The 12,869-nt window shown below is 51.5% G+C and overlaps 1 protein-coding gene across 3 annotated transcripts in view; it reads left to right on the top strand.

Moving 5' to 3' along the window:
* Ube3b (ubiquitin protein ligase E3B) overlaps positions 1–12,869 on the top strand; it is a 43,378-nt gene that overhangs the window by 17,892 nt on the left and 12,617 nt on the right. For all 3 annotated transcript variants that reach the window (XM_021634684.2, XM_021634685.2, XM_021634683.2), the window contains 7 exons: positions 1,381–1,544; positions 2,518–2,685; positions 4,795–4,966; positions 6,362–6,480; positions 6,957–7,071; positions 7,710–7,809; positions 10,194–10,313. In XM_021634684.2, coding sequence (XP_021490359.1) covers positions 1,381–1,544; positions 2,518–2,685; positions 4,795–4,966; positions 6,362–6,480; positions 6,957–7,071; positions 7,710–7,809; positions 10,194–10,313 — 958 coding nt within the window. The remainder of the gene's footprint in view (positions 1–1,380; positions 1,545–2,517; positions 2,686–4,794; positions 4,967–6,361; positions 6,481–6,956; positions 7,072–7,709; positions 7,810–10,193; positions 10,314–12,869) is intronic.

Below are 12,869 nucleotides of genomic sequence, written 5' to 3'. Positions count from 1 at the left end.
CATTAATAGCCCTTAATCCCCATATGTAAAATTATCTGAGTGGTCAGCCTTTCATCCTTATTCTTTACTGATTCTTTTTTTTTTAGAGAGAAAGAGATAGATCATATGTTTTTCACTTTTTTTTTTAATTAGTAAATTGTGAACCTTGTTCATGATATTTTTTCTTCTTCAGTATCACTTTCATTGATTGATAAGGCAACCATGTCTTGTTGATGCTGAGTAGGGCAAATGATTTAAAGGGATAGGAGTCCCCAGACCATTCCATGAGGTAGATATGAATGTCATAAACTCAGAACCATTAGAAAGGCAAGAGTGCAAGGGCAGAGGTGAAGTCGGCGGCTGCACAGACAGAAGTGTGTGATCTCGGGTGACATTGGGCTGAGCCATCTGGGATGTTCCGCTGCTCCCTATTGGTAAACCAGGAGTTTACCTCCTCCTCCTTTTGTACCTGAGTAACACCCTTGAGACCTGACATATTAAAGGACATTGCCAAGGAAGGCCATTCCTGTGTGGCACCCACCTGGAGAACAACAGCACATGTAGTGGGCATGAGGGCAGAAGCCCCCATCGAGGGCGGCTTTGTCCTGCTTTAGTGCTAGACTGTTCCCTGAAGGCCTTTAAGACACCCTCTCGGCCCCAGTGTCCTCATCTGAAATCTGGGGTGGTGGACCTCATGCCTCCGCTAAGATTGTCTGTGGCTAGCTAATTCTGGACTCTGATAGCATTCTCTTGGTGTCTTGATACTGCATGCCAGGGCCTGGTTTATGCTCAGTGGGTTGTAGCTGTTCCCACAAGTTGGTGGGAGCCAGCTAGGGTCTTGATGGAGTCTGGGAGTTGGTGATTGTGGGAATACAGCCTGCAGTGGAGAGGCACCCTGAGGCAAGGAGATACTGTGGCAGTATGAACCATAGAGGTGCTGGGCCAGCTGAGACAAAGAGCAGTGCAGCTGGCGGGAGAGAGCATTTGCCTGACCAGGCAGGAAGGCAGGCCTAAGATGACCACCTCAGGGAAGGCAGCATGGGAGGTTGGCCTGAGTGATAGGCAAGTATAGACTGGGTACTTTTTCCTACCCAGCCCTCAGTGACAGATTCCTCATTCTGCTTCCTTTCACAAGAAATTCCCTTGGATTTTTCTGGTTGGTTGGTTAGTTGGTTTTTAGACAAAAGTTCTCTATGCAGGTCAACCTAGCCTCTAACTTGCATCCTCCAGCCTCCTGAGCACTGGGTTGTGACCCATCCACTCTGTTCCTCTTTAGCCTCTCTGTGTGTGAGTGCCAGCCCAGGCTGCCCCTCTATTTAGAGGGTCACCAGGGCAGGGAGCAGGGCTCTCCCTGGCAGACAGTGGATGGCACTGACACACCTGTCTGCTGCTCTGTCCTAGCCTTAATGAGTCCATGTACCTGATCACCAAGCAGCTGCAGTTCCTGTGGGGGGTGCCGCTCATCCGCATTCTCTTCAGTGACATCCTCAGCAAGAAGCTGCTGGAGCACCCGGAGCCAGCCCCTGCCCAGCCATCATCCCCACAGAACGTGCTCCCAGTGAAGAGTGAGTGCCTACGCCTGGCGAGAGGCAGCTCCTCTTTCCTGTGTGAATTCCCCACTGCTCGCCTCCACCATCTGCAGGGCCACATTCAGCAAGACAGGGACGGGTCATGGAATAGAAATAAGAACCAGTGAAACAGAAGGAGGCAGCCAGTGTGCTTAGGGGCTCTCTCTGCTGGCTCTGAGCTTCAGCTTGGCTGTAGACTTCCTGATAGCGACAGGGAAAGGGCTTTGTGGACCCTTTCTTTTTATTATCAGGGAGGAGCAGAAAGTTCATTTTATAAGGGACTTTAAGCTTTTCTGAGTTTAGTCATAAACCTCCCACATAGAACTCCTCCAAGGAGCCACTGGGGCACAGGCTAGGTGGCACCTCAGCCATACCCTATGCAGGGTGGGCACCCTAGAAAGAAAGGCTTCTTGTTCTGCTGTAAACACAGTCAAGGGGAAGATTTCTGCCTACACTGCTAACCTGGGGTGGGTGATGGTTCTGCCCTTCATGCCGGCAGTGAGTGTGAGCTCTACTCTTCAGCTTCAGCTGCCTGTGAACAGGAAAGCCAAAGGCTGAAGTGGAATGCCGTTCAGCCAGGACCCAGGGCCTGAGGGTGTCTGCTGCCCTCCCTCCAAAACACAGAAACAGTGCCTGGGCCCAGCTCCTACCTCTCCTCTCCCCTCCAATACATTTCCAACATTTCCCCTCTGTGTTCTTAAAATTCGGTGATACAGTAAGAGAATGGCATGTCAGAGGTGAACATGCCAGACTTTATGCTGAAAAGTACTGTAGTGACCTGAAGGGGTCACTGGGCTGCGCTGAAAACCCAGTGTTCGCATCTTCCCAGCATGTCCCAAAGGAATGCTTTGAGTGCATGCTGTAGCCCCGCAGCCTCTGCCTGTGACTGGGGCTCTCGCCAGTACCCTTCCTTGATAGGTGGAGCTGGCAGGTGGCTGAGCTGCTGTGCGTCTTCTTCCCTCCACCCCAGGTCTCCTCAAGCGAGCGTTTCAGAAGTCAGCGTCAGTTCGGAACATCCTGAGGCCTGTCGGGGGCCGCCGCGTGGACTCCGCTGAGGTGCAGAAGGTCTGCAGCATCTGTGTGCTCTACCAGACCTCGCTGACCACCCTCACCCAGATCCGCCTGCAGATTCTCACAGGTGAGAGAGCCCAGCCCTGCTCCCACTTCAGAGCTGGCGGGCAGTTAGTTGTTTCTAGAAAAAGGTGGACTTTTCTTTCTGCTTGCTTGACTCAGAAAATAGATTCTGAGGTGGACATGTTGAGCTATTCTTAGACATTGGTGAGCCCCCAATAGTTCAGGCCATCCTTGGTCATGGCACTGCCAGCTTGTTCCTCTTATTGGTTCTTTACTTAAGAAGTACAACAGTAGGACACAAAGATAGGAGACAGGAAGAACACAAACAGCACACTCCAGTGGTAATCGTCTGCTGAGCGTGCTCACAGCCAGTGTAGGTGTGCATAGACAGACTCATCTCATCTTACCCGTCCCTGCCCATCACTCACGAGCGTTGACCATCACTCAGTTCCTCGCACCTCAAAGATACGCATCGCATGGATGTGCCCAGCATGTTCTTTTTCAGCTGAGCAAGAAAGCCCCTTCTATAAGGATAGAATTGGGAGTCAAGGGCTTTTAAGGGACAGCCCAGGCGTTGTGATATGAGTTGATCTTCTGAGTGAAGGTGGTCCTTCTAGCTGGGCAAGCTGTGTGCTTCAGAAAGGAATATAAACTCTCCTATGTTGTGTATCTTTAAGTCTTCCACAGCTGCTGCTTCTGTCCTTAACACTTATTTATTCACTCCAGACAGAAGTTTGTCTGTGCAGGGCACTGAGGATACCAAGGTAAATAAGACTGCCAGGGTCTGTCCTTGGATTGTGGTCTAGAGTCAGTGAGATCGGCAGTCTGCAGCCTGCAGCAAAACAGTCCACCGAGTGGTGAAGGTGGGACAGGCCATTGGCCGGACGAGAACAGAGTGCCTCGCCTTGCTCTGTTGATGGCTGCACAGTCTCTGGAAAGGCAGTCTGCTAGTGTAGGCTGGTACCCTGAGCTAGACTTCCTCCCCATGACCGGGTGGTACCAGGTCACCCCAGTGATTGCAGCAGTGACAGAGACAGAGCAGGCGGGCTTCAGGTATTTCCAGATGCATCTGTAGTTCTCACTGGCACATTGTATTTGAAGACTAGAGGTTACACTAGCCGTGGGGCCGGGTTACCTCCATGGCTTCCCTGCTGAGCTGGAGGCAGGGGAAGGCCATGGAGGTTCCGAGAAGACACTAGTGGGAGGAGAGCAGGGCAGAGGCCACCTGACATTTGCTACCCAGGACCTCAGAGGTTCTTGGAGGAGGGTTCAGATGTTACCATCCCTGTCTCTTTAAGGGATCTCACAACAAAACTTCCCTGTGTGCAAGCCTGAAACTGAATGTCTGCCCCCATGCTTTGAGACTAAGATGGTACAGAGCCCATTGTTGTGGCTGTGATCTCTACCCTGGCACAGAGGTGGTGTGGTGTCACAGCAGGAAAGCTGTCCTGTACCTTCCACTCAGTGTTTGCCACATCTGCCCCACCCCCAACATGCCCTGTCCTGCATTCACCTGTGAGGCTCTTGCTTCCAGGGACAGTTGTTTTCTTCCTTAGTTCAGTAAGATCTATTATTTTTGCCCAATATAATGTATGTTTGCTCTGTTTCTGTATGTGGGTTTTGTTTTCAGTTTTGTTGTGGTTTTGGTTTTTAGTCTTTCAAGACAGGGTTTCTCTGTGTAGCCTTGGCTGTCCTGGAACTAGCTCAGTAGACCAGGCTGGCCTTGAACTCATGAAGATATGCCTGCCTCTGCCTCCTGAGTGCTAGGATCAAAGGCATGCACCACCACTGTCCAGGGACTCTGATAATTTAATTTGTCTCAAGCTTTTAAAAATAGAGATTGCCTGGCCTACAATTCTTACAAATACACTCTGACTTTAGCTGGTTTTCTGATTTAAAAACATGCTGCTGCATCAGATAGACCCGAGTTCTTTGTCTGGCACTTACTCCAGCCGTGGGAGAGGGGCAGTAACTGAACCCACTTAGAAAGCGGAGCTGTGGGCTCTGGCCAGGGGCTGCTCAGAGCCGTGCAGAGTGGAGCTGCCCCTGCTGTTGGGGCGCTCAGGGTGCTCACACCTTCTCTTGCATGTTGGTTTAAGTCTTTTCCACTGGAGAAGAAATAGCACACCAGCTGGCGCCCCCACCTGAAGCTTGGCTTTCTCTCCTTTTCCAGGTCTTACGTACCTTGACGACCTGCTGCCTAAGCTGTGGGCTTTTATCTGTGAGCTGGGGCCCCACGGAGGGCTAAAGCTCTTCTTGGAGTGCCTGAACAATGACACTGGAGAGTCCAAGCAGCTCCTGGCCATGCTGATGCTATTCTGTGACTGCTCACGGCACCTCATCACGTAGGTTGATAGGGGCTGAACGCCCTGGCTATCAACAATTCAGGGAAACAAGTAACTGCACCTGTGTGGTGGAGTCATGCAAGAACTGGCCAAGAGCTGGCCATGGTGATACATACCTGTAATCGTAGCTGCTTAGGAGGCTGAAGCAGAAGTTACTTAGGCTCCTAAGTTTGAGGCCAGCCTAGGCAACATAGCAAGAACCCATAACCCTCTGCACCTCCCACCAGGGAAGTAGATAAGACATTCACAAAGCTGACGCCAGGTGTTCAGCAGGTGTTAGGTACTTTCAGGGCACTGCTGTGGGCTCTCGGGGTCTTTGGAGATGTGTTCAGATCACACCTCAGCCAATTATTCACTGGTAAGCAGATTAACAGGAGATTTCCAGACTTAGAACCCCCGTGCAGAACCCAGGCCAGTAGATGGAAGTAACTGGAAGCAGCCCAGCCTTCCCTACCAGCCTTCCCTACTGAAGCGTGTGTGAGGATTAACAGATTAACTAGTGCTGGTGCTTAGCCCGCAGCAAGCTCTCTGGAGACAGCTGGTCGACCTTGCTGAGCGGCATTTCCTTGTTGGTGGAGTGGAGGCGACTCCACCTACCATTCGAAAAGTAAATAAGCCTGGGACGTTCACCAGAGTCCTGTGTTCCCGTCTTTATTTGCTGCTGTCCATCTTCCATGCTTCCCAGAGTTTGCTGGAAAGATCTAGGATGGACCTCAAGCAACTGTGCTCAGACTAGAAGACCTTGTATCAAGAGAGTTCAGTGACATTAGCTGGGAGAAAGGGTCTAGTGACCGGATAAACACCCCAAAGGCTGAGGCAAGGCTAACCCAACACTGAGCTGTATTGTAAAGAATGTGGAGAGGCTTCTGTAAACTTTCACTTTAGCTGTGTCATGTGTTCGTTCATTCAGTCAGTCACTCCTTCATTCATACATATTTTTCAAACATTCATTTGCTCACAGGCACTAAATGCCACTGGTCTTTTCTAGATATGGGATAGTTTCAGAGCGCTCCTCAAGAAGCACTCAGGCCTGGATGAGCGCGATCACACTGCCTCAGGCGCTCACTGGGAAAGGCCCTGAGTAGAACCTAGTGTTTTCCCCTAGTTAGTCTATCTTCCTACTCTGAACAATTTCAAGTAAACAGAAGGTAGGAAGATTATAGAGCCCTCAACACTGTTACCAGCTCATGGCCAGCCTTGCTTCAGTTAAAGCCCAAAAAGCTCCTCTTCCCTGGTTTAACTCTGGGACAGATCTTAGACTTCAGGTCGTGTTGTCTGCAAGTTGTGCAGGATATGTCTAGAAAAGCCAGCACCTTCTTGCCTTTGTTTGTTTTGAGGGCTCATTTGTTTCCCCTTCTCAGTGGGAAATTCTGAGCAGTTTTCTGCCTCATGCAGCATCCTCGATGACATTGAAGTTTATGAAGAACAAATCTCATTCAAGCTGGAAGAACTGGTCACAATCTCCTCTTTCCTCAATTCCTTCGTGTTCAAGATGATCTGGGATGGAATTGTAGGTAAGGCGAAGGCGCCCGCTGTTCTTTGATGCCACCCCAGGAGGTCAGTCTGTACCCTCAGCTATGCCTCAGCTAGAGAATGCACATCCACCCATGTGGCTAGATAAGCTCGTAAGATGGAGGTGTGCTGGCAAAGGGCTCGCTCTGCCCGCTCCTTCAGACTGTGCACATGGGTTTGTTACTAGTGACTAGCGCTGCCCCAAAACACCCTTTACGTCTATGATTTGATCGCCATGAAACCGGAGCTGTGTCCATTGCTGCTGTGGGCAAGTCTACCGTCTAGCATGTCCCTGCTGGTAGAGGAAAAGGGCCTTTGGATGGTGCACGCTTGGGATGCAGCTTGAGCGACTTCCCAAGAAGATAGCCAGGCCCCAAGGACAGTAGAACACCCCCAGAGAGCCTAGGGCTCCACTGATGTCAGAGCAGCTGGGAGCTGCCCTCTGACCAGCTCTGACCCCCTCCTGCTTGCTGCACAGAGAACGCCAAGGGTGAGACCCTGGAGCTGTTCCAGTCTGTCCACGGGTGGCTGATGGTGCTGTATGAGCGAGACTGCCGAAGGCGCTTTGCTCCTGAGGACCACTGGCTGCGAAAGTGAGCACGGGCTGGGACGGGCTTCCAAGCCGCATCCTCCCTCACCGCCTGCAGCACGGGTGCCCAGGTGCTCTGCATCTGTGCTTAGGGCGATGAGCCTCCTCCCCTCGTGCACCCCGTCCAGTCTGAAGGAACTGCTGTTCTGTAAAGCACCTGTCTGGTGTGTCACTTGGCAGCCCTTCTGTCCCACCAGTGTCAGTCTAGTTAATGGATGGTGACAAAGCCAGGTCACGTCTCCTCTGGGCTGGGAAGAGAGCTTCTCTCAGCTGACCTGATCAACAGAGTGTGGTAGTTTCATGGGGATTTTTATCAGCAGAATTGCCGGGGTGAAAACTGCCCCCAGATTGGGAGCCTCTGACAGCATATAGGCATTTCTGGCAGGGACCCGTCAGATCTCATGAAATGGCCGCAGTTCTGGCACCAGAGCAGGACCTCACGGACTTAGCCATAAAGACAGCCTCTGCCCCAGCACTCCTGCCGTGCCACAGGCGAGCATGTAGGAATGAGCAGTTGTGGCCAGATTCCCATAACACTTAGGAAAGTGGGCGGCCGACATGGGACACATGCCCTATAATGCTGGCTGTGCACTAAAGAAGGCTTTTCCGGTTTTAGCAACCACACCTGTGTCTCTCTTGAAGGGATCTCAAGCCTGGCGTGCTCTTCCAGGAACTTGACAAGGACCGCAAGAGGGCCCAGCTGGTCCTGCAGCACATCCCCCATGTTGTCCCTCATAAGAACGTGAGTTGATGCAGCACCTTCTGTCCCTCCGTGGTCTCTGGCTCCTCTGCATTAAGACAGGAAAAGTCTGTGGGGCATCACTCATCCCACACACGCTGTGGTGACCTTTGTTACTCAGGAAGCTTGTGCCGAGTTCTGGGGTGCACAGACTGAGGAGGCAGTGTGCAGTCAGGTGACGGGATGTGTGCTGTGCAAGTCCCAGCACGTGGGCCTATTGAGCCACCGGGGAGGACAAGGGGTCAAGAGAGGGTTCCATGCATGGTAGAAATTATCCTCATGACCTCCACACAGCACATGGAGGTACTCACACACACGTGCAGTGTACACACACTAATTAGTTGATTTGTGTAAGTGAAACATCATTCTAATTACAAAATCAGCTGTCGGGCTGGGGAGATGGCTCAGGGTAAGAGCACTGCTTGCTTTTCCAGAGATCACAAGTTCAGTTCCCAGCAACCACATGGTGGCTCATAACCATCTATAATGAAATCTGGTGCCCTCTTTGTATACATCATAAAATAAATAAATCTTTTTAAAAAATCCGCTGTCAACAATCTCCCATGGGTGCATTTTCTCATTACTTGGAAGTCAGCTTAGATCTTGCAGTTGGCTGTGTGAGGTCTGAGACCCACTGTGTGGGAGATTTAAAGTCACTTTCCTTAGGTCTCATCTACACCTTGTCAGTCAGTTTACTCTAAGTCAGGAAAAGTGGGCATCCACTCTGCTGAAAGTCAGAGAGAAGTGGCGGCAAGCTCCAGGGCCTGGGATGAGAGGATGGAGGATAGAGTCAGGAATGAAGGCAAAGGTAGGACCCGAGGCTAATCCAAAGCGAAGGCCTGGTCAGAGCAGTGCTAAAGAGAGAGGGCTCTGGCCAGTGTGTGAGGACTGCATAGATGCAAAGACACCAATGGAGGCTGGGCACAGCTGTCGGGCCAGAAGACAAAGATGGCCAAGTCCAGAGGTTACATTCAGCAGCACAAAGGGCTGGAGGCAAAAGCAGGTCTTCAAGCAGTGAAGGTGGGGGCTGCAGCTGCCTGTGGGATCACAGATCTACTGCAGGGCACCAGGGCAGAGGGAGGGGTCCAGGGACTCATCACAGGCCACTAAGAAGAGAGACGGAAGAGAGCCAGGGATGCGTTGTCACTTCCTTGGGAAGGGTCAGGTACTGGAGTGGCAGCATCTGGGATGCTGGAAGACACTACTCTGGTCCTGCATGGACCTGCATGGACAGCACCGTGCCCCCTCACAAATGGCCCCGTTGCTTGCCTCCCCCAATAGATACATTTTTTTTTTTTTTTTTTTTTTAGACAAAAAGCAAAAACGAAATTGTGTAAGTCTTACTCTTTAGAAGTACTGGGTCCTCACTGCTGGTTGACCTTGACCTCACACTTTGAGTCACTCTTCGTTCTGCTGGAGCAAGTGATGTGGCTGCTTAGACTCTTGCTTCATTGACAGACCCTTAGGAACGAGGGGCATCCTGCGAGAGACCACACACACTCACACTCACACACACACACACACACCATTGTACTTTGCTCATATTTTCCCCTTGATGCCTCTACTCCTCCACTTTCCCTCTTTTCCTACCTGTCCCTGCTCTGCTTTCATGTCATACACATAGGTTTATATTTTTAAATCTGTACTCCACATGTGAGAGAAAATTCCTTCATCTACATCTGGCTGAGTTTCCTTAGGATGATGGTCTCCACATCTGCCCATTTCCCTGCAAATGATAGGTTGCATTCTTCTTTACTGCTAGATAGAATTGCATTGTTCTGTGTCAGTCCACTGATGGGCCTGCAGCTCTGCTGTTGTGAACAGTACAGCAAAAGGCATGGGTGCAGGTGTCTGTGGTGTGGTGTCTTGCGTTCCTTTCAGGTGCATGCCCAGAAGTTCTATAGCTGGGTGATAAGGCAGTTGCAGGGTTAGTTTTGCTGATTTCTGTAGTGGCTGAACTCACTGCCTTACCATGTAGCAGGTTTTTTTGAGGGTGGGTAGGTCTCTGCAGCCCAGGCTGACCTGACCTGTTCTCCCACCCCCTACACGACCCCCCCGGTACTGGGATTATGGGCATGCTTTGCCACTCCCAACTTGGTTTTGCTTTTCTCTCTTGTACTTAAGGAGGCCCCTGGTTTTAGGACTAGCCCCATTTTTAAATTTTTAGATTTATTTTGTGTGTATGGATATTTTTTCCGCATGTATTTCTGTGCACCCCATGCGTGCCTGGTGCCTGCAAAGAGCAGAAGAAGGCGTCCAGTACTCTGGAACTGAAGTTAATTGAATCTTAGGTTACTTGAAAGGTCATTTTATACGGTGGGACTGATGCTTTGTTTTGTTTTGACATCTCTTGAGTCTGTTTCTGGTCCCACCTCTGCTCCTTTCAGAGAGTGCTCCTGTTCCGAAACATGGTTACCAAAGAGAAAGAGAAGCTGGGGCTTGTGGAAACCAGCTCTGCCTCCCCTCACGTCACCCACATCACTATCCGAAGGTCGCGGATGTTGGAGGTGAGTGGCCACTCACAGAGCAGAGCACTGTGTCGTGTGGATCTAGTGGAGACCTCTTTAAAACTCTCTTGTTGCTCTGTGGTAGGGATGAAAACTCGAAGTGAGGCTCTTAGAGCAGGAAGGGGGTGTTTAGCCAGTCAGCTGCTCTGAGAAGCTAGCTGCTCAGTGTAGCATGTCCTCAGTGCTGGGGATCTCCAGTGTCTTCTTTGTGCCCCCCCCCCCAAGAGCCCCTGCTAAAGCACAGGGTCCTAATGCCTCTGTAAAATGAGGGCGAGATCAGAGTGCAGTGCAGTGACAGCCTGCCTTTCCCGGGTCTGTGCTGGGTGCCCTGTCCTGCCAGCGCTCCCCCAGCCTTGCCTTCGCAGATGTGCTGCAGGCACATGCTTTTATCACAGACTCAAAGGCCTCTGTAGATGCAACAGGAGATTCAAGTAATGTTACCCTCTCAAGCCACATCTTGCAGGCTTCCACTGTGTGGCCACCTCACAAGTCAGCAGTAGGTGCCCTGTCCTTAAGTACCCCTCCTCTGTGTCACATCGTTACGGTGTCCAGTGCGTTCTGAGGTGAGCAGAGAGGGCCGTGGAAGCCTGCCACGCAGCTGTGTGCCCTGTGAAACAGAGTCCTAACCCACATTCTGACCATGGCTGCAGCACTGCCGTGGCCTCTGATGTACGCCACATATGTCCATAGATCACGTGGTCCACAGCCTCCCCCGAGTGTCTGCCGCAGCATTCTTAGTAGGGCTGGGCTTCACTGCCTTGTGTCACCCCTCAGAGCTTTCGTTGTGCTCTATCCACACTTGTGTGTTCCGCCTATGTGTGACAGCCACATGACCAGCCACCATGTGTACTGTGGCCCAGCAGCACGTTTGCCATTTATGCCACCTCTTTGGGGGGCTTCTTTTAGCTCCCACCCCAGAGCTATTTAAAAAGGTAATGTGTGCAGCAGTTGTTTTTACCTTAAAGGTAAGATCTAGAGGGGGTGACTCAGCGGTAGCACCCACCTAGCATTGCTGAGGCCCTGGCCACCATCCCCAGTGCTGACCAGAAAACAAGAGGTCATGTTTGAGCTCAGCTGGCCGGGTGTGCCTCCTCAGTGAGCATTTGGTTTGTGTGCTAACAAGAAAAAGTGTCCTCTACCTGAACTGCTCCACCCAGTGCTCTCAGACATAGCCCTCGCCATCTGCCTTCCTTAGGGAAGACAGCTCCACCAGGGAGCAGGCAACTGTTAACACACCAGAATCTGCCTTCAGTGTTGGGGAAATGGTGGAAAAGAGGGTAGCCTGTCAGTCACCCCAGAGATATACAACCACTCAACATCTGACTTGCCATGTGGACATGTGGGTTCCAGGGGGCTCTGAATCTTTAAGAGAAGAACCACAAACTCAGGGTTCTCTGTTAAAGCTTCAGATCTGTTAGGTTGTGAACTGATTAGATTGCCAGGCACCTTGAAGGCCGTGTTGGCCACTCATCTCAAGCTGCGGCCCCTGTAGTAGCCACTGCTTTTACCCAAAAGCTTATTTATGTTAAAACTGTCTCCTGGCATGCTCCTCGGGAGAACCAAGTGTAGCCACCTCATCTCTGGAAATTTCAGTGCTCCTCCATCAGATAGTGCCAGCACCCAGCTCCTAGAAGAACTGGGAGCAGTGGACTGTGGTGTGTGCTGTGAGGGAGTCCTTGGTTCCTCCCTTGGGTTTCACAGGTGACAGTCTCTCTTAAGTTAGGCAAAGCCTATTTTCCTATTTTCGGTCCATGAAAACATGCTTTGGTTTGAGCCTGAGTTAGACTGAGAGAGGCTCATTTACTCCATGATCCTGGTTCTCCTGAGCCTGTGGTGTGAGTGCCCATGACCTTTGCTTGCTGTGAAGGGGACCATCAAGAAGCTGCTATCTGATTCAGTGTTCTGGACTCTCTCATGCATGGCTTCTCTGGCTTGCCGAGCCTATGGTAGATTCTCCATCCTGCAGGAACACCCCCTTCAGGGTGAGTGGAGTCTGTCTTTAGTGATTTAGAACTGGAGGAAGCTCAGACTTGCTCCTCACCCTGTCAGAAGCAGAGCTGGGGCTGTGTTCTAGGCCCCCTTTGGTGCAGGTAAGAGCTCACTGTCCTGCTTTTCAGCATGTGGAAGCCTGAGAGGACGCTGACGGTCCTGTGGATCATGTGGAACCCTCCCATAACCACACCAGCACCCACAGGCAGGCCTCCGGCCGAGGAGGCAGGTAGCATGCTCCTCTTACAGCCTCCTGAGAGGCTGCTGTGGCTCTTCCTGAGCCCCACCACATGCTGGCTAAGGACTGTGCCATTGGCCCCACAGTACACAGACCTGCTCCCAGGACAGGCTGGAGAGAGAAGTCCTCAGGCACCAACAGTGCTGAAGCCTCTGCCCATCTCGCACTCATGCCCAGGAATGCCAGTTCACACTGCTTCCACGGCCACAGCAGCTGCATAGCAACACTCTCCTTTTCTGTCTCAGCTGTTTTCGGTTTGGTGGTTGTGTTTGTTTTCCAGGCAGGGTCTCCTCTGTGTCTCAGACTCACAGGGGTTCTGCCTCAGCTCT

The sequence above is a fragment of the Meriones unguiculatus genome, chromosome 4, assembly GCF_030254825.1.
Source record: "Meriones unguiculatus strain TT.TT164.6M chromosome 4, Bangor_MerUng_6.1, whole genome shotgun sequence".
NCBI lineage: Eukaryota > Metazoa > Chordata > Mammalia > Rodentia > Muridae > Meriones > Meriones unguiculatus.
Note: the sequence above shows the minus strand (reverse complement) of the source record. Positions and strands in the feature narration are given on the sequence as shown.